A 21,848-nucleotide genomic window follows, 5' to 3' on the forward strand; every position below is an offset into this window, starting at 1 on the left:
GAATCTGTTCATCACTGGGTTCAAGGCTATTAACTCGATAGCCAACCATCGTAGCTGGTATCGTTGCCAATTTCGTCCTCTGCTCTTTTGAGACAGATTTTCTGTTCTTTCATCAGTTTAATAGTGCAGCCTTTTTGGGTCAACCTGGTTTCCTGAATGTCTAATGTACCATTGCGTAATTAGTCTTAATGAATCTCCAAGCTAATATGGACGTAGCTCCAAGGTCCCGATCCTCGAAATTCTCTTTAGCTTTTGACTTGAAATTTTCTTGTGCAAGTGTCATGGTTTTAGAAGCAATTTTCGTGTTAATGCTGTTTTAGAGTTCAAATGTCATTTGATATACAACACTAAGGGTATGGAAGTTTGAATGCTTGCGATCTGATAATTGTTGAAGGAACAGGCATTGTATGATATTTTTGTGTTCATGTAATTCCAGTGAAATGGAGCTGGAGCCCGGAAGGGAAGCTTATTTGTTGTTCATTAAACGATCTGCTAATGCAAATGGCAACACGTTCAAGATTATCTTGGTGTATTAACAGAAATCTGGTGAAATGGAGCTGAAAGGGAAGGTTATTTCTCGTTCACAGATCATCTGATAACTGCAAATGCCAACGTGTTGAAGGAACGTTTGCTGTCTTTGTATGTGAAATGGTGCTGGAAGGGAAGTTCAGAAATAAAAGGGATACCAGAATATGCCCAAGCAGGGGTCCACAAAATGAGACCTTATCAAAAATCAGCCAATCAACTTCATATCTGTGTTCCGCTCAGGGATCTGCTGTCCAAACAAGCACTATCCATTTTGTAGTTTTTTTTCGTTCTTCACAGAAGACTTTAAAAGAAAATGTCAATTCATCTGGATTCAAACATAATTAACAGGTGATTCAAAATTATGGCCCATTCATTTTTAACCCAAACAGCACCAGCAACTACAGCAACACCAATTTCAACGAGATCAAAGCAGAGTAATGCTACTCAGTCGTCTTTGAGTTTCCCTAGAGTTTCTGCATTTCATCGTGGTTCTGATCAAGCTCCAGGCCCCAACCTTCTCTACCGCAGGTTTGCTTAACAATGCAGTTTGGTTCTGTTTCTTGTATGTTGTATGCCTTAGCCTAGACAGTTATGAAAGCCAAATGTTCCTTCACTGCCAAAAGAAAATCCATTATAAAGTTCTTCTGTCCAAAATTAAAGATTTAGATAGTTAACGCATTCTTTAAAAGAAGAAAATAGAAGTAAAACCTAAGCACGAAATTCTCTAGGGAAATGAACTAACTTAACATGTTGGAAATGCCAAACTTTTCAACATTGTCAAATGGAGTTCAACCATTAAATGATTTTTCCAATTCTCAGTGGCACTTAGGCTTTGCCTTGGCTGGTTTGAGCAAAATTTGCTATCTTATCTAAGCGAAAATGATAGATTGACTCAGTTACCACGCCTAATAATAGTTAATCGATGTGTATAAGTTTCCAAGAATGCTTTACTTTCATCACTTCTCTGTAAAAAAAAAAGACACAGGAGCAGAAAAGAAGTACTATCAGTTTAGGGATATGGACATCTTCCTGAATCATGGGGCTTTTTTCTGTCATGCAGAAATCTGGCATTTGGTTTGGTTGGTGCAGTGCTAGGCTTGAACTCGGCTGAAAAAAAGGCAACTGCTGCTGCTAGAAGACCACCACCACCTCCGCCGGAGGAGAAAAAGGACCCCAATGTGAGCGGCCTAACGGCCAAAGTTCTAGCAAGTAAGAGGAGGAAGGAAGCCATGAAAGAAAATGTGGCCAAGCTGAGAAAGCAAGGGAAGCCTATTATTACTGAACCATCTGAATAGCTTTTTTTTTTTTTGGCATTTGAGGAATAATTTCTTGGTATAGATTTCAATCTTTCCTGTCCAATTTCAAGAATTGTCCTTTACAGAAGAACGAAAACTATTATCCAAATTGTCATGAATTAGAGAATGAATCCACTTTCACTCACTTTTGGAGAGATTAACAGTCAAGCCAAAATCCATAACTGAATTATCCAATCCGGCTAAAAGCTTGGTAAGTACCCCCTCCTCCACCTTGTAACCAAAACCTGGAAATTCAACGACAAACCTACTAATACACTATACATAATGAGCGAGAATAATCTTTGACTGCAAATGAGTTGTTGCACATTCTGAGAGTGAAAAATTATAATCAAGCGATTTCGTTCTGAAGCTCAGGGCAGCCAGACTCCTATGAATGAGATCAGCTGGGCTTGGTAATGGATAGAACAAATAAATGATGCTGATTCTAGACAGTTTTGAGTTGGTTTTGGCAGGAGAATAAGAGTCTTTGTTCCATGTCTGATAATTAGGATTCAAATGTCACTGTCTCTGCTTCCTCTTCTTCCTTCTTTCCTCCCTCTTTCCTTCCAAACAATTTAAGTTCAGGAACATAATTGGTTTCTCCTTTCGTTTAAAGAAGATATGCGAGATTATTCCCCAAGAAATTTGTTTCCCAGTCTTGTTTATCGCCAATATCCATCCCATTGAATTTTCTTCCTTGTGTGGTATATATTCTAACCTATAAACAAATTAGCGTGAGAGTACGTGCTATGCATGCGTAAGAAAGGAAGTTGCTGTAAAAAAAAATGGAGAAATGGTGAATTTCATCCTTAAACTTTTTCACTAGTGCCAATTTAATTTCTAATTTTTATTCCTAACCAATTTGATATATGAACTTATTTTGAAGTTTCAATTAAGGATGTCCGTGGTTGCAAGAACTTCCGTGGCGGCGCTACCACCTACAAGTGATTTTCATTAAATAGGGATAATTTGGAAACGTCACTGATTGTTAAAACTCTAGGGGATTTGGGGGGATGCTTGTCCACAGTTTGGAAGATCGGAACTAGCAAGGGAAGGGGAGGGACCACCGCTCCCCAAGTTCTAGATATTCATATTTTCTCCCTTTTAAATTTTGATAATTTTGAAAATAAATCTTATGTATCTAAATTCAAACTTATGTATTTAAAATTTTGATAATTTTGAAAATAATTTTGATAATGTGAATTCAAATTCAAATTCGAATTATGTGTTATGCATCTAACTGTGAAAATGTATACGCTTTCGGTTTATAGAAAATTAATTCATAAAGTTATTGTCCTTTCAGAAAGTTTCAAAACATAATATATTGTTTGGGTTTTATCACTTTACCCACTTAATATTTGGTTCCAATATCAATTTCTCCCTTAACATTATTTTTTTTTTATCACTTTACTCCTAAGACTAATGGTGAAACTTAATGGAGTTTGTTAATTTAAATGAAAAGATATGTTTAGCCTTTAAAATTATTATCACTTAACCCTTATAAATTATAGCTTTATTATCAACTTATCCTCTCGAGTCATTTTTTAAGATAATTTATCCTACCATTAAATGTTTCCTCACCCGCCTCGCCCCGTTGCCATCTCTAATCATAAGTTACCCAGAAAAGGATGATTTCTGGTAGCACTCATGCTATTCCTGGAAAAACATGTTTCATGAGCTCTGCCATGTTCTCTTCATTTGTTCAAACAGGCGTTGGCAATGAATAAATATGCACTAGAGATTGGAACTGGAAATTTTAATTTGTGGGGAGCAAAATACATATGCATATAAACCTTCGTATCAATATAACATGTTTTGAAAATTTCTTAGGATACATTAGTAGCTTAAACTATGTATGAGTTTTTCAAATTTGTCAAAATTTTAAAGGAAAAAATATGAATATTTGCAATTGCGGGCCGCTAGTTCCATCCTTGGGAACTTTCAAACAGAGGACAAGCATCCCCTCAAATGCCCTAGAGTTATGACTCTTGTTATGAGTTTTGGATGGCTATTGGACTATTATGGACGCTCAAGATGTTGGTTATAGAAATAAAATTTTATTAAACAAATCCTTCATTACGCTACGTGAATCGCACGTACTCTCATAGACTCGTACTAGTTTGTTTATAGAATAAAAGATATATCGCACAAGGAAGAAAATTCAATGGGATGGATATTGGCGACAAACAAGATTGGGAAACAAATTTCGTGAAGAATAATCTCGTGTGTCTAATTTAAATGAAGGAAAATGCACCTGTAACCAACGTTATCGAAACAAAATTTTTAGCTGATATTACAAGTTATCACAATTTTGATGACCGTTTGATTGATTGTTGGATCCATCCACCTAGAAAGGATAATACCTAAAAATTTGTTAGTAAGTTTCTCATCTAAAATAGTAAGTTAACGTTACAAATTAGTAACTTTTATGTTTCAAAAAACAAATTAGAAAAAATATGAAACTTACTTTTTTTTTGGAATGAATTACTACTTTATATCCCAAAATTACTTTTACTTTTTAGAGAGTAAGTTTGGTACAAATAATTGTAAAATTTTATAGATAAATAATAAATCTTATTGATAATATAGTAAATTTGATTAATGATCAAAACCTACTAGTTTGTGGCACAAAATTTAATATTTTACTTAAAAAAACTTATATCAAACTAGCATTAGGTTGTTTATCTAAAATAACGCTATGATTTTTTTTAATAAAAATTGAAACTTAGTATTATAGTTAGTAAGTACTCATAATATACTTGTATAATTCATGATTGTTTGTATCATTTAAAATCTTCTGCATTTTATTACATTTTAAAAATATTGTGAAAAATAATTTTACTTTTCACATAACCTTATAAAATATGCATTAAAATTTTGTTGTATTATAAATTCCAAGCTATTTTTCAATTTTTGAAAAGTTTGAAAGTTTGGATAACAATAATAACAAATTTTCCTAGTTATATATACAATAGCACTTGTTTATGTATCACAATTTCTATAATTTAATATCTATGAATATAATAAGATGATAAAGTTTTAATATATTTATTGTCTGGGACACAAGAATAAAATTTAAACGTGTATTAAGGTAGCATAGCCTTTGAAAATTATAGTAATTATACACATATATTAAGTTTCATAACTTTTAAATATATTTTGTAATATTTACATGGATTTGTATGCATTTTTTGCCAAACTCATATTTTTTGGGTTGAACTTTTAATTATATGTAATATAGACACATATTATATATTGTATTTTATGTGTTCCAGATTTTTAGTTAACTATGCTATTACTTTATTGCAAAAACTTAACATTATGGTTGTGAAGCTTACACTTAGCCAAAATTAGTAAGATTTATGAGAATAACCTTAAATTTTTTTGGATAAACGGTACGTAAACTTCTAAAATTGTCATTTTATAATAATCTTAACTTTTTATGGGTGAATGGTATGTAAACTGCTAAAATTGTCATTTCACAAATGACTAAAACTTACTACTTTATGGCTTACATTCCTTATATTAGTTTGATCGACCTAAAAATTTACTGTAGTCATGTGTACATTGATTATTGTTTTGAAATTTGCACCAATCTTACTATTGATATTATTATTGGTACAAGTACTACTAATTAAAGCACAATAAAATCAAGTCCTTTTGCCTTTTTAATGTTGCAGTTATTTTATCAGAAAATTATTAAATCATTCTTACAATACACAGTTTCCCCTAAAAGTAGTAACATTTTGTAAAAAATTGAAATAATTTCATAAAATTTTTTAAATTTTTAGAAAAAAATTTACATGAAATAATGCTTAAAAATTATTTTGATCTTGACAAAATGATACTCTATATTTGATATTATACAAAATCTAAATCAATTACCATTATTTTTTTTATAAATTACATGCCATAAAAAAGGGAAAAAAAAAGGCAAACTAACGTAACAAGTTTATCATTAAACCACAAAAATTAACAAGAAAGATATTATTATTTTATCATAATAAAATATCACATTATCAATTTCATATTATATGCATATAATTATATTATATTATATATTATATATATATAATACTAAATAACTTAAGCGAGCTGGGAATTCTAAGAGTTAATTTGATGGAGGCACGTATGGAGCCTATTTCCAAGTGGAAGTCGAATTCAGGGCAATTTTTGATGAAAGACTTTGAAAACTTTAATTTTCATTATTAATTCTTGTAGTGGATTAAGGAACTTGAAATATTATCTTCGTAGTTACCCTTTTCTATTTAGGAAACATACGGTGTTATTGGTAGTAGAGACCGATTAGGAAACAAAACGAAAAAGCAAAGTACGGACCATTTGATCACTAATTCGGCCAACAACAATTTCGGGTGGGGACTCTTGGAAGTACAACACACACGGGTGTCACTTGTTTTGGCTCTTCTTCTGGCTTTTTCGTTAGTTTTAGAGAAAAAAACCAAACAAAATTTAATCAATGGAGTCTTGCGAATTTCCCTTGAGGATGCGTGGTTAAATCTTTTTTTTAGTCAAGGGCTAACTTAAAGACGTGGTTCTAAATATCTATGAGATCAAATTATTTTTATTTATTTATTTTATTCATTGATATTCGCACGTTTCTGTTTAACTTCTTATGATTGTTTTGTTATTTGAATGTCAAGGATCCAATATTCGAATTAATCTAATAATCTACTGTCAAGTTAACCAATTAATTCCGTAATTATTTGATTGGTTAATACTAGTGGCAACTACTGTGATTGGTCTCATGTTAGAAAAACATATGATCTAATTTAAACAAACCCTTGTAGCGTATTTGTTAATTAGGGTTTGGCTTTTCTAATTCTTAAGGAATCGAAAAATGAAATTTTACGATCGTACCTAGGGTTATTTTTTTGTTAGAGAAATAGTTGACGGTCGTACATTGGTTATCGAAAAAGTAAGAAAAAGTTGGTTGTTTATCGCATGTATGACAACTATAACCAATCTATTAATGAATAATTGAATTATCTTTGCATCGATGATCAGTTGAACGGACCGTGTTTGAAAAGTTGTACATTTGGCTAGAGTCATATCTATTATTGATTCATTCATATTTAATTTCGTGCATTACTTTGATTTAGTTAATTGTTTATTTTATATTTTCCAAAAATTCCTCATACTCTGAAGTCTAGAAGAAACGAATTATCCCCAATCTTTGTGAATTCAACCCTACTCACCGCTATATATAGAAATTATATTTTTATCAGGTTGGTATTTATTATTGTATAGACTTGACACCTGTCAAACTCAAAGAACAAATGACTGATTTTCATTAAAATTGCTATGTCATATGGAAATATATACAATTGGAAAAAAAATATGGAAATATATACAAATGTATTAAAATTGCTACTTCATATGAAAAAAGATATAAATGTATTGCTTAAAACTTGGCAAAACTATTACATTAATTCCATCAATAAAGATATCTAATTTTTTCAATTGTAGTACACATTGACAAACTAAAAGTTTTTTTTTTTTTGGGGGTTTCATCTTCCAGCATATGTCCTCAATGATTACCTTTTTCCATGGCAATAGATGGAGCAGTGAGTTATCTCCGAATCGGAAAAATCATGAACAGGGATTTAAAGAACTTTTTCTTTACTTTTTGTTTCTCTACAAATCATATCTATGAATCTGAAGTCGAATTTCTTTGGTTGCCATAAGAAAAATCCCCATATGGGTTTTGGATAAGGGTGACAATTTTTGATATGACATGGCAACACGAATCGAACATGATTTGAAATAGAAGTGGCAAAATGGATTCATATCCACCAATCCATCCATATAAACCAACCTTAAATGGATTTGGATGATCCATATAAATTCAATGGTTTTAAATGGATAACCATTTAAATCCAATTATATTGGTGGATTTAAATGGATTATCCATCTTATCCATATACATCCATTTAACTTAAAAAATAGAAAACACATTTATAAAAATGTGAGATAAAATCTTGTGGAACCATCTATTCTTTTCTTCGTAACTTTCTCATATGTCAAATTAATTTTGTGGGACCACCTATTCTTTTTTTCATAACTTCCTCACATGCCAAGTTGTCAATAACATTAATTGCATTTTATTTGCTTCTAGTTCCTAGGCTTCTTCCATCCTTTTCAAAATTATATTTAAGTCTCTACTCTTGTTTTTTTTTTTTTAATTAAACTCTCATGTAGTAATGATTGCAAACATTTATATTCTTAAGTAAAGAAAAAGCGAGAATGCATCATGCAGTGTCAAAATATTTTTTATTTTTTTAATTCTTTTATTTATAAAAAGAATTTTTCTAACGAGTGTCCCCGCAACATTGGTTAAGATATGTAAATGACACCTTTTTTTTTTCCAAATCCTCATACTTGCAATCCCTCTCCCCTTATCACCCAACCCAAATATTCAAAAAAAAAAGACACCTAATTTACTAAGTGATATAAGGTAGCTTGTATATCAATGGTATAATAAGGAGTTTCATATATTTTTAGTTACTACGTGCACATGTGATGAAAATATTTTACTTGTCAAATAACATACTCAATTGGTTAGACTTACTCAAGTATTTAGACTTACTCAATTGGTTATGAGTAACTGAGAGGACAATGACAATTCATAGGTTGCTCAATGACCATAGTAAAACTTACTTCCACGCTATCCCAACTCGCCATCATTCCCACCAAAACATAGCATACCTCATTACCTTCCCTTACATACCATTTGTGGATCTTTTCTCCATAATCCACAATGCACTTCTACATGCATAAATGATATTTGTCAAACTTAAAAATGATCTTGTATTTTTTTAATAAATAAAACACGAGTCATTGATCGAGATGTGGATTGTCGAAAATGGATAGGGAATCCATTAGAGAGAATCCAAATCCATGGTGTTGTCTAATCAAACTTTTGTCCTTTTTTTTTTGTTTTTGAAATGTTTGGTACTATGAACCAAAACACTTAAGTCCTAAAATATAAAAAGCATTTTATTATTTTATCTTTAAAAGATTAAGAGCTTTTTTTTCTCCTAACCCAAAAATAGGAGTAAAGAAATGTGAATTACAAAAAGAAATGAGATTTTACATTTTCAGTAAAGTTAAAAATGAGGATAAAAGACAAAAAAAAATGAAAACGAATCTGTTGGGTGTGAAAATGAGCGAATGATTTGTGCAGGACGTATGGAGCGGTCCCAGTAATGAGGAGCCCCTTGTCCCAGTAATGAAGTGCATTGTAACAAATTCGACGCTGGCCGTTCGATTGGCTACGTGGAGTCGTACACAATCACAGTGCAATGACGACTTCACTCTTCAAGTTAATGAATACTACAAAGAAGATGAAGGAAGAATTGCAAAACTCAGCTCAGGTAAATAATGGGTTCATTTCATGTTATGGGTCTTGATTACCACCATGTTTGCTTGTTTGTGATCTTTACAGTTTTGTTTGAACATTCTTGTAAGATCTGTCATTCTACCTATGTCCAGAATTGATTGAGCAATAATATGCGCATTCTGAGCATGCATAGAAGACTTCTCTTCAGGTTTTTTTAGATCTGAGTTCTGACACACTCAGTCACACACATAAACACAAGCACTTAGTGTATATGCATGCTCTAGCTTCCAAGAAGTTAGATTATGGAAGAAAGGTTCTTAGGAGGTAGTAGTATTATTCTTGCAAAGCTTGTGGGTTTTTCTTTCTTTTCTTCTCTTTTTTGGGTAGGAGATAGACTTGAACTCTGGTGTTTAAACTTGCAAAAAGGGCTTAGCTTTAGTATTGAAAAGTTTACCAGTTGGTAGTACCTCTTGAAAAGCTAGCTAGGGAATTGGCAGATTAATCGCGGTGACAAATAGTTTTTTAAGTTTTATTACCTGCTCCTTTGATGATAGTAATTGCACTCTGATACTCAAACAATGATGTTCTAACAATGAAAAACATAATAAAACATTTAAATAGAAGTGTTCAATTTGCAGCATCCTCAAAAGTCATAGGGCTTGTGATGTTGCCCGGCCTTATAAACAGAAACTATTGGCGTGAGATTTAACCAATGAAATTAACCTGTTGTAGTGCCATTTTAGTTGAACAAGAAATCTAAATGATTTTCACTAGCACCTGATCCTTACAAATGGATGACGGAGTGCCCGAGAGGTTGTGGTTATGATGGTGTGTAACAAGATGGAAATTCAGCAAGGTACAGATTGCTAAATTGTTTGACTAATATAAATTAATATTTTCTGCAAATATCCTCTAGAAATAAGCGATAGTTATTTGGAAGTCGTCAAGGTGTCTTAAACACTTTCATTTGCCAGACATACTGAGGACAGACTTCATGCTAGACTAAGTGCTTGCAGAAACTGGTAATAGAGTTCTTACTGGTATTCAAAAACTTTTACTTGTAATAGTAACATCTAACAACCGAATTTCCTGTTTGTTTGCTCTTCGAGCTCTACAAGATACAATTAATTTAGAGAAATGCATGCATTTTTTTTTTCAGAAATCTCAAATTGGCATTTAATTTCATGTTGAAATTTGTCTTGACTTCCCTCCAGTTTCTCTGGGCTAGCTGGATTGATTTTATTAGAGAAGAAAGAAGGGAAAGAAGCAAAAAGAATACATGGCCTCCCTCATCCCTGACAGGGTAAAGAGGCTATGGGATGATTGGAATCTTCGTGCTGCAGTCCTTATTAGTCTTTTCTTCCAAATGGTGTTAATATCCTTAGCAACATCGCGGAAACGAACAGGAAACAGAATAGTGAATGCCATAATATGGTCTTTTTATCTGCTTGCCGATTGGCTTGCTGCTTTTGCTGTTGGACTTATCTCTAATGGCCAAACTAATGGCAATCCTGATAAATTCAGAGTCAATGAAGATCTTGCGGCATTTTGGGCTCCATTTTTATTGTTACATCTTGGTGGCCCTGATAACATCACTGCTTTCTCCCTTGAAGATAATGAGTTGTGGATCCGGCATCTGCTTGGGCTTGTCATTCAGCTTGTTGCTGTTGCTTACGTCTTTGCCCAGTCCATCGATAATGTACTCTCAGTTCCAATAATACTCTTGTTTTTGGCTGGAGCTATTAAATATGCTGAGCGAACTCGTGCTCTATATTTAGGTTGCTTGGGTAATTTTAAGGCTTCTATGCTTCCAATGCCAGATGCTGGACCAAATTATGTTCAGCTTATGGAGGAGTACTCATCTAGGAAAGCTGCTGATGTTCCGGTTAGGATAAAAATAGAGAACGAACCTGAGAGAGGCTCTCAGACTTCTGGAATTCCAGATTGGACTACTGAAGAAGAAATAACTCACCTAGAAGTTGTGCAGAAGGGGTATGAATTTTTCACCACTTTTAGGGGGCTGATTGTTGACCATATGTTTAGCTTCCATGAACGTAATCAAAGCAGAAGCTTCTTCTCCCGAAGATCTACCGATGATGCTTTCAGAGTGATGGAGGTGGAGCTCAATTTCATGTATGATTCTCTCTACACTAAGATGGCTGTGGTACACGGTTACATAGGTTTTGTTTTCCGTTTCATCTGCTCTGTACTTATAGTGCTTTCTTTTGTGGAATTTGAATCACATCGTAGTCCTGAGATCAACCATTTTGATGTTACTGTTACCTACATTTTGCTTTGTGGTGCTGTTGGCTTGGATCTTGTGGCTTTGATTAAGGTCATTTTCTCTGACTGGACTGTAGTTGTGCTTAAGAATGGCAGAGTTAAACGAATTGTATCTGCGGTCCGTGACAAGCTGTCATCTGTTCGAAGGTGGTCTAATACAATCTCGCAGCATAACTTGATCAATTTTTGCCTGAATCAGCGGTGGAGATGGTTAGATATTGCAGCTGAAACCGTTGGACTCAAGGCATTTCTTGACGAAATGAAATACAAAAAGGACTTTGTCATTCAGGATAATTTGAAAGAATTTATCTTTCGAGAGCTCAAGGGTAAAGCCAGCAAAGCAGAAACCAATAAAGTTGCTAAAGAAATATACTCGGCAAGAGGTCAACGGGCTCTGTCAGATTACATTCGCTGCAGATCTGAGAACATGTCATCAAGTGAGGAAGTTGATTATGAGACCATGTCATTAAGTGTAAGTGAGAAAGTTGATTATGATGAAAGCCTGCTGCTGTGGCATATTGCCACAGAGCTATGCTATTCCACAAGCCCTGTTGATAAAAATCCCAATCGTGAATTTTGCAAGCTTATATCTGATTATATGTTGTACCTCTTGGTTATGCGGCCTACAATGATGTCTGCAGTTGCTGGCATTGGACAGATTCGATTTCAGGACACGTGTGAAGAAGCTAAGAAGTTTTTCAGCAGGTGGAAGACAGAATCAAGGCCATCAATTTCAACAGCTTTGGATATCTGCTCGAAATTGAACATCTGCCGCATAGCCAAGAATACATCCCCTGCAAGAGAGTCAAGTTCAGCAACAACCCGACAAGGAGATGCATGTGAAAAGCTACTTCATGTAAATACAGAGGTTAAACCCATTGATGTGAAGGGTGACAGAAGCAAATCAGTGTTGTTTGATGCCTGTAGGCTCGCAAAGGAATTGGGAAAACTGAAGGATGATAAAAAAAGGTGGGAGATAATGAGCAAAGTGTGGGTGGAACTGTTGTCCTACGCTGCCAGTCACTGCCGACCAAATGCTCACGCTCAGGAGCTCAGTAAAGGGGGTGAGCTGATTACTTTCGTCTGGATACTGATGGCTCATTTTGGATTAGGAGAACAATTTCGGATTGAGGCTGGGCATGCAAGAGCAAAACTGATCGTGGAAAGCAGGGATTATAATCAAGTAAAGGCCAAATAAGAATTTTCTTGTTGACTGTGGAATCAGATAGAGTTCTTCAGCCAGGATTACTTCCCTGGCTTGGTGAGTGATTGTTCTTGTGGCAGAAAATTTTCATTTCAGCATGATAAGTCAAGCTAATATTTCCTTATTCATCGAAAGCTGTTTTGTAGATTCATCTTGTTTGACATTATGGCACTAGTGAAACTCAGCAAGTATGAACATTTATGAAGCATGTATGCAGATAACAATTGGTATGCGTTCCATTGCCTGTCACGGTCTACCATTCCCTTCCCTTTTGAAGGTATCAAAGAGTTTCATTGGGAGAAGACAAAAGATGCAAGACCACTAAAAGTTAGAGGTTTATATACACGGTAGAGACATTTTCAAAACACGATATTTGCAAAATATTTAAGAGTATGTAGTTCCTAAAAATGCATATACTTGGGATTAGCGCTTTTAATGAATCGAGTTGTCGGTGAACATCTTCATGTTCAACTCGTTTGAATGCAGAAAAACGTTTGATACGTAATAAACAAATCGAATTTGAATACAAAATTAGACTCATTTAATAATCAAGCTCAACATGAACCTATTTTGAACCATTCGAATAGATTCTTGAACACATATACTCCCTCCGTCCCGTTTTGTTAGTCTTGATTTTTTTTCCACACAGATTAAGAAAGTGCAATTAATTTGGTTGGAAACATAAATTTAGATTAATAATTTCCTAAAATACCCTTATGCTAATCACGAAGAGTGCCAATTAATATCAGTTACAGCTAATGGGTTAGTATTGGAAAAGCTCAATGTATTCAATGTAGTGGGTTAGTATTTAATAACAATGTATTAATAACAAGATATTTAATAAGGGTATTTTAGACAATTTGAGAGATTACTACATTTCTTAATGGGAAAGTGGATTACAATTTGGGACGGACGAAAAAGGAAAACAAGACTAACAAAGTGGGACGGAGGGAGTAATTACTAGTAATGGAGCACGTGCTTTGCACGCAAACATGATACTGAAAATCAATTATTTTGAAGGAATAAATATAATTGAGGGAAAAAATGTGATATGTAATATTTATATTATTTTATATTTTTCTGAACTTAGTTTGCCCTGACCAATACAAACATACAAGCAATAAATCATTCTTTGTTCCAAGAGCACTTTTATTTTGTAATAGTATTGATATTTTTGTCTTTTGGTTAAATTCCGTTGATCTAAATGCTCTTTTTTTATGCCATTTGAGTTTAAATTTTCAATTTTTTGAATAATTTATTGCTGCCCTTTAAGTCATTCTATGAATTGTTTATTAGTTTCAGTGAGTTTTTCTAATAATTATTATTTTTTTGCTAATGGTGGATTGTAAAATGATCTATAATGCTATTGTAATTATAATAGTATATAAACATATTAAAATTCCATAATTCAAATTTAAATAGCTTAACTTTGAAGAAAAATATTTTGATTTGGTGAAACTTATTTATATTTCTCACTGATGACATGCTTTATGATTATAAAGTTTATATGATTACAATTTGTAAGACTTTAAGATTATTTATCATGTAATAGTCAAAATGAACTTGGATATATTTTTATTCACTTGTAAAGTACTCCTTGAAATTGATATTTTATATAAAAAAAAAAAATTTAGCTTAATACATCATAACTCAAAGGGATGTTTCACCTTTGTAATTATTATTATGATTGCTATTGATGAGTATAATATTCATTAATTGTAGTTTAATACTGTTAGTTGTTACAAGAATATGATTGACAAAGTTCATTAAATTTAATCTTTATTGCAATTTAAATAAATAAATTTCCAACATTAAACTCTTTGCCTACTTGGTACTCTGTTTCCTATTATATTTTGCATTAAAGTTTTTTTACTCAAAACTAATAAACGCATATTAAAAGATGCTCTTAAGGCTTAATTTTTTTGTATCCCAAAAATAAAAAGACTCGTGGTACTTTTTAAGGGACTTATAGTACCAATTTATTATATTTTGCTTCATGTTTGAAGTACTCTCTAAACTTGGATTTTGTAAAAAAAAAAAAATTTTTGTTCTTTTTTCTTCTGGTAAATTAAAATGTAAGGAATCTTTCATTTTTATAACTGCTAGCATGTTAGATATTATTTGTTAATGATGAAATGCAACACAAGTTGTCCATTTATTAGAGAGGAATGTAATTTTGGCATCACAAAAACTAATATCATTTTTTGTTACACTATTAACCACTAAGATTCACCATTTTATTTTATAAATCATACATAAAATTTGTTCTTCTTTTTTCGATTCAATTCACTATAACTCGAGGGAATGTTCTTCATTCTTGTAATTGTTGGCATAATTGGTATTAATATTGATGAAATACAATGAATTCATTGTTCTTTTTTTTTTGTTTAATTCACCAAAATCATCACAATTCAAGGAATGTTTATTTGTAACTGTTAGCATAAATCTAATTAATTATTAAGAAAATGTAATGTAATTTTGTCCATTTATTAGTGTCAAGGACAATATTGGTATTACAAAAACTAAGATTGGTCTTGCTTACACTCGCACTAAAGATTCATCATGTTTTTTATATAGATAATAGATAAAGAATAAGTAAATACAAATATCTGCATTGTATATCTATTACCAGACAAAGTAATTATACACCGATATATATTACAAATATGGGTATACACACCCATATTTCCCCTTAACAAAGTAATTATCCAAAAATTAGTATTATTTATTTTCTAAACAAAACCAATATAATTATAATTATTCTAGATATGTATTTTAAAAATTAGAATTAAATCATTTTCAACCTCGAATTTGAGCTCAGTTCGACTCTATTTGACTTGTTAAAAGCTTTATAAGACAACTATAGCAGTTGTGCATGATTAATTATCAACTCAACCCTTCGTGTCTGAGTGAATTGTGAGAGACTGTTATGTGTCACAGACTTACAGGTAATATATCGGTAAACATGTGGATGTGTTCTCGTCAAGTTTGTTAGCAAAGAAAAATATTCCAACAATAATTGTGTCACCTCATCAGATAAACTTTTTGACTTTAGGGTCTATTAATTGGATGGTATATATTTTCTCTATTTTATAAAAATAAAATTTATTTAAAACAGCATCTACAGTCACAGTATAAAATACCCATAAGCTGTAGAATAGGATTATAATAGCATGAAGCTTTAGATAAGGTGATGGGTATCGAATTCTACCTACACGAATTAAAATTTGCTTTTGTGTATAGTGATCATAGGAATTGATTGATTTATTTCGTTGCAGCAACTATCAATAAGAGGAAGAGGGGTTTTGAGAACTTAAACTAAAGTGCCTTAAATAAAATAAAATAATAACAGAAATTCAAAATCATAGAGAATTGGATTAATAATATACAAACTTCTGGTCATAGGAATAATCTTGATTTCGGTTTATTCCGCCGATCATCGATGTAAGGATAAATTCATATATTAATGAATAAATTGGTTATGGTAATCAATAAGTTCTGACAACTGCTCACTTCTTAGTTTTTCAAATCCAAAATAAGTTTTTTGATTATTTCTCTTGTTAATAGACAACCCTAAACAAGTTCTGAAGATTTAATGTATCAACAACGTTAAGAACTAGAAAGTCCACCAATTCTAATCAACAAATTCACAAGTTAGGTTCATTGAAATTAGATCATATATTTTCATGACATATAAACAAATATGCCACTTGTCACAGATATCAAAACAATCAAACAATTATAGATTTTATGTTTCAATTGACAATAGACTATTTTGAATAATGAAATATTGACCACCTATCTAATCACACAAAATGCTCATCACGCAGGTAGTGCAGGAAGTATATAAATACTCATTAATAGGTTAATAAGTAACAAGACTCTATATCCAATCTATTGGAAGGTTGTAAGAGATGAACAAGTTATTGAAAACCTTATTCTTTTAATCATGTAATTTTGATAATTAGAAAAATAATAAAAGTGAATTGATATGTTAAATTGTTAATTGACTAGAAACACGTGAGAAATGAAGCATAGTAGTTATGCCTTGCACAGAGAAATCAATAAAGTAGATGGCGACTGAAGATCGTAGTAGGTAGTATTTAATAGTCAAATTTCGTATGGCCAAATAGTCAAATAGAAACCCAAATCCTTGGCCAGAACATATTTCTCAAATTCCAGAAAACCTTCCGGGCAAGTGTCGTTTTCCCTGATCCCCCATACCCCACAATTCCAAACCCCTTCAGTATGGTATTAGTGTCATCTTCACATCCCTCAACTACAAATTTCTCCACTCTTTCCGCTGCTGGATCCAATCCTACAAACCCACCTGAAAAGCCTGCTTCTTCATCATCATCATCATCATAAGCATCATCCTCGTCGTCCTCATTATTGCCAGCAATTGAGGCGGGATCTGCCCCTGTTGAAATCTTTAGACTGAGAACTTCTTTGAGTTTATTGTCTAGTTCATCCAACCGTCGATTCTTTTTAATAATGAACCACAAATGCTTGAATCGCAAGATCCTCTTCTCGTGCCCCACGGCCGCGGCCCTGCGATGCTGCTGGGCGAAAACACGGCACTCCGTCTCAAAATAAGTAAAAAATTTGTCATCATTTAGGGGATGAGATGAATGTGATATACATCTATAACATTAATTATTTCATAATAGTATCTTTTTTTAAGCCATACATATATGTATTTGGTCGACTTTCAGCTAAGTCAGGGCTTCCAGAGAAGAGGTATACAAATTTGAGGGAAAATGACGCCCAAATGTTGTCTTTTTTTTTTTAATCTAACAATAATAATCTACATTACTCCTACAACATGAGGAAATCTTTTTTTTTTTTTTTTTTAAATCTAATGGCGGCAATCTACAATACTACATTATGGGAGAAGGGGAACCCAATTGAGGTTGTATTGGGGTTGGAGGGTGAACCTCAAGATCAGGTAAATACACTGCTGCACTCTTGATTTTTCTTTTTTTTTTTTTCGGCCCAATGGTTAAATGTTGCCTTATCAAGTGGGATTGATAGTTTAACCAAAGCCTTTCTAGACTCTGAGAGCACAAGGATTCCAGCAAGATTTATCCTTCAGCATTAGAGAGCACTTATTAACCAGTAAAGACTTTTTGAAAAAGCAAACAAAGACGAGAAAAAAACATAGAAATTTCATTGGTTAAAGGGAAAAATTGCCTGAATTTACATCAATGGTTGGACGAAATCTGGACTCTCCAAGTCAAGATAGACAAAAAGCGAGAAAGTTTTGTCTATTCCAGCTCCACAACACACAAGTATGCTAGCTTCTATGAAATCACAACCACAACTAAATCGCAAGATCAAGTGCCATTAGAAACAAATTAGAATCTCATTAACATCATTTTTTCCCCAACAACAGAGGGATGGGACTTAAGGGATGGGAGAGGGGGATTATAAATTAGAATCTCTGATCACGTCCTGCTGAAAATCGAGCGTACTGTCATTCTCCCAGACCTCCCGCTCCCCGGCCTCCTCCTTTAGACGAGCCTCCTTTCCTCGCTTCTCGAGTCGATTGATTATAGTATCTAAAATTTCCCTTCGTCGCATGTCATGTGAACGAGCCTCCTCCTTTTGGATTTTTTCTGGAATTATCGTTGCTAAAGTCCTGGCAACTAAGGGAAGGCCAGCACATTCTTTGCTGATCATCTCCTTCATCTTTAACAGAGTGCTGTTATTCACAGCAACTCTTCGATTTTCACGGACATCCTCAGAAAACACTGACCAGCCAATCTCTTGGCTCAGCAGAGTATCAATTGGCATCAAGTTCTTCTCACCTATCATTTCTGTTGCAACACTCTTTCGCCTAGTTGTGACAATAATTCTCCCACCACTGTCTTTGGGCAATGCATGAGATATGCAGTCCCCGAATGATGCATCATCGCCTTTTGGCAGCTCAGAGCATAAATCCCCATACCAACCATTAACATGCCAGGCCTCATCCAACACAATAAGATACCTCTTGCACATCAGTCGACGGTAAAGCTTCTCAGTGAGATTGGGAATATCGCCAACATTAGCAGTCGGCATTTCCGAGACATCACCACCAGCCTGCTCCACCATTTTCCTTAAAATCTTCACTCTCAAGTCCCCGCTCACCGGCGCATCATAGAGGGTCCCAGACAAAGAAACCCAAATCCTTGGCCAGAACATATTTCTCAAATTCCGGAAAACCATCCGGGCAAGTGTGGTTTTCCCTGATCCCCCATACCCCACAATTCCAAACCCCTTCAGTATAGTATTAGTATCATCTTCACATCCCTCAAGTATCAATTTCTCCACTCTTTCCGCTGCTGGATCCAATCCTACATACCCACCTGAAAAGCCTGCTTCTTCGTCCTCATTATTACCAGCAATCGAGGCGGGATCTGCCCCTGTTGAAATCTCTCCACTGAAAATTTGTTTGAGCCTCTTGTCTAGGTCATCCAGCTTTCGATTCGTGCGACTAATGAACCACAAATGCTTGAATCGCAAGAAACCCTTCTTGTGCCCGACGGCCCCAAAACCACGGTGCTGTTGGGCAAAAACGCGGCACTCCGAGAGTTCAGAAATGAGGTCATAAATCAACTTCCGGATGTCAAGATCCGTACCAGAATTAGCACGGGTGGTTATTTTGCTATTATTGATAGCGTTGGCGTACTTGGATTTGATGCGGGTCTCTGCACTTCGCAAGCGAGAGATGCAAGAAAGTTTGCTGACATCTTTATCTCTTTCTGCTTCGTCAAGAAGGGCAGAGAACTTAGCTAAAAGATAATGGGATACTTCTCCAAAATCCACCGATCCCATTTTTTCTTTTTCCCCCACTCTCTGGAGTAAGAATCAATCCTAAAACTGGAAGAGAATCGGCAGATGGAACCGACGGAATACAGAGAGATGGAAGGAAGAAGACTCGAACACTCTTGAGGCTGAATTTAGATAGATGGAAGGAAGAAGACTAGAACGAGTGAGAAAGTCCTTATGCTGAGTTTGGATAGAGAGATTTGACAAAAGTCCTTTCAAATTTCTCTAGTTGTTTAGGAAAGATTTACTCTATTTAGCTTATTTAAGAGGTATTCAAATTTGTCAATCACAAATTAAAATTATTATAGCATTTAAAATGTGAATTATAAATTCAAAAGCCTTTTAATTTAGACATTTTCTTTAATTTAAAAAAAATTCAATGCCTTTAGGCCTTTTAAATAAGTCAAATAACTAGAGAGATTTGAGTGAATTTCAAATCTTTTATCAAATTTCTTAATCCAAACGAAGCCTAAAAAGAAATTGATATGTTCTTAAGGGAAAATTTTCAGGAGCAAATTTAGTCATCTATGTTATTAATTTGACGCAAATTTAGGACAATTGATTGATGTTTCCACATATTGGTGGAATTAATTACGTGCGTGTGGATGTTTGTTTAATTAAACTTTAAAAGGAAGAAAACTAGCGAATACTCTTGAACAATAAGAACAACTTATATGGTGGCACGTTAGTAGCTAGTTAACTAAAAAATGAAAGAAAAATTTGTTAATCTATACGAAAAGTTAAATTACGAAGCTTGGAATAGTGGGGTTTGAGAAAGAAAATGAGTTCTATATTAATGAACTAGATACTCTTGACTAGTTTTAGTTTAAATTTTTTTCTTTATTTTACTAGTTAATTAGTTTGCACTAGTTATTAGTTCTTAATTTTGTTGTTTAAAGTTAGATACTGTTTTGCTTCTTTTGTTTTGAAATTTAATTTCACAAACACAATATTAGATGTGACTAGAAGTGGCAAAATGGATATATGGTTGATAAATGGTTTTAGTTAAATGGATAGTGGATCAAATTGATCCAATCCAATTAAAACCATTTAATAAATGGATCTAAATGGATGTCATTTAAATGGATAGTGTAAACCATGATCCATCCATTAATCCATTTACTCTCCCAAATCCTAAATTTAAAATCCAAATGTTTTTTTCCAAAAAATACATATCCCCAAAGTTCTATCCTTAAATCACCTAAAACCTTTTGGTAATAACAAATGCTTATACTATTACTCTATTTCAGTTTTTCATAAAATTAGTTTAGTTCCAAGAAAATTTAACTGTTGTGGTCAATTTAACCTTTCATCATTACATTAAGTATCATTTTGTAAAGTAATGAACAATTAAGAACTTGGCTACATTTTTATAACTTTTGGGTGAATTTACGGCTTTACAGTGAAAAGAAGTTTACGTTTCCAATTTTATGCACTCCTGTTCAAGAGAGATGCCTTGAAAAAAAGTGGAGTTCTAATAAGAAATCTTATGTTATTTGACAAGTAAAATATTTTCATCGCATGTGCACGTAGTATCTAAAAATGTATAAAACTCCTTATTATACCATTGATATACAAGTTACCTTATATTACTTAGTAAATTAGGTGTCCTTTTTTTTTTTTTTGATAGTTGGGTTGGGTGATAAGGGGAGAGGGATTATAAGTATGAGGATTTGGATTCAAAACCTTTCACTTATTAAAAAAAAAAATGTGTCATTTACGTATCTTAACCAATGTTGCGAGAACACTCGTTAGAAAAATTCTTTTTATAAATAAAAGAATTAAAAAAAATTATTTTGACACTGCATGATGCATTCTCGCTTTTTCTTTACTTAAGAATGTAAATGTTTGTAAATCATTACTACACGAGAATTTAATTAAAAAAAACAAGAGTAGAGACTAAAATATAATTTTGAAAAGGATGAAAGAAGTCTAGGAACTAGAAGCAAATAAAATGCAATTAATGTTATTGGCAACTTAGCATGTGAGAGGAAAGAATAGGTGGTCCCACAAAATTAATTTGACATATGAGGAAGTTAGGAAGAAAAGAATAGATGGTCCCACAAGATTCTATCCCACGTTTTTTATAAATATTTGCAAGCACTATGTGTGTTTACTATTTTTTAAGTTAAGTGGATGTATATAGATGACATGGATAATCCATTTAAATCCACCAATATAATTGGATTTAAATGGTTATCCATTTAAAACCATTGAATTTATATGGATCATCCAAATCCATTTAAGGTTGGTTTATATGGATGGATTGGTGGATATGAATCCATTTTGCCACTTCTAGATGTGACTAAATTTTGTGAATAGTTGGAAAAAAAATTTCAAATATCCTAAATTTGCTTTAAATTGG

General features: G+C 33.2%; 2 protein-coding genes across 2 annotated transcripts; both read left to right on the forward strand.

Annotated features, from left to right (window-relative positions):
• Positions 1–812: 812 nt before the first annotated feature.
• Positions 813–1,968, forward strand: LOC113735094 (uncharacterized). Its single transcript, XM_027262017.2, has 2 exons — positions 813–1,056; positions 1,589–1,968. The coding sequence occupies exons 1-2, from the start codon at positions 890–892 to the stop codon at positions 1,821–1,823; spliced, it is 402 nt and encodes a 133-aa protein (XP_027117818.1). The 5' UTR covers positions 813–889; the 3' UTR covers positions 1,824–1,968.
• Positions 1,969–9,126: 7,158 nt separating this feature from the next.
• Positions 9,127–12,794, forward strand: LOC113735095 (uncharacterized). Its single transcript, XM_027262020.2, has 2 exons — positions 9,127–9,217; positions 10,398–12,794. The coding sequence occupies exon 2, from the start codon at positions 10,463–10,465 to the stop codon at positions 12,662–12,664; it is 2,202 nt and encodes a 733-aa protein (XP_027117821.1). The 5' UTR covers positions 9,127–9,217; positions 10,398–10,462; the 3' UTR covers positions 12,665–12,794.
• The last annotated feature ends 9,054 nt before the right edge of the window (positions 12,795–21,848 follow it).

Source organism: Coffea arabica, chromosome 3c, assembly GCF_036785885.1.
Source record: "Coffea arabica cultivar ET-39 chromosome 3c, Coffea Arabica ET-39 HiFi, whole genome shotgun sequence".
NCBI classification, from domain to species: domain Eukaryota; kingdom Viridiplantae; phylum Streptophyta; class Magnoliopsida; order Gentianales; family Rubiaceae; genus Coffea; species Coffea arabica.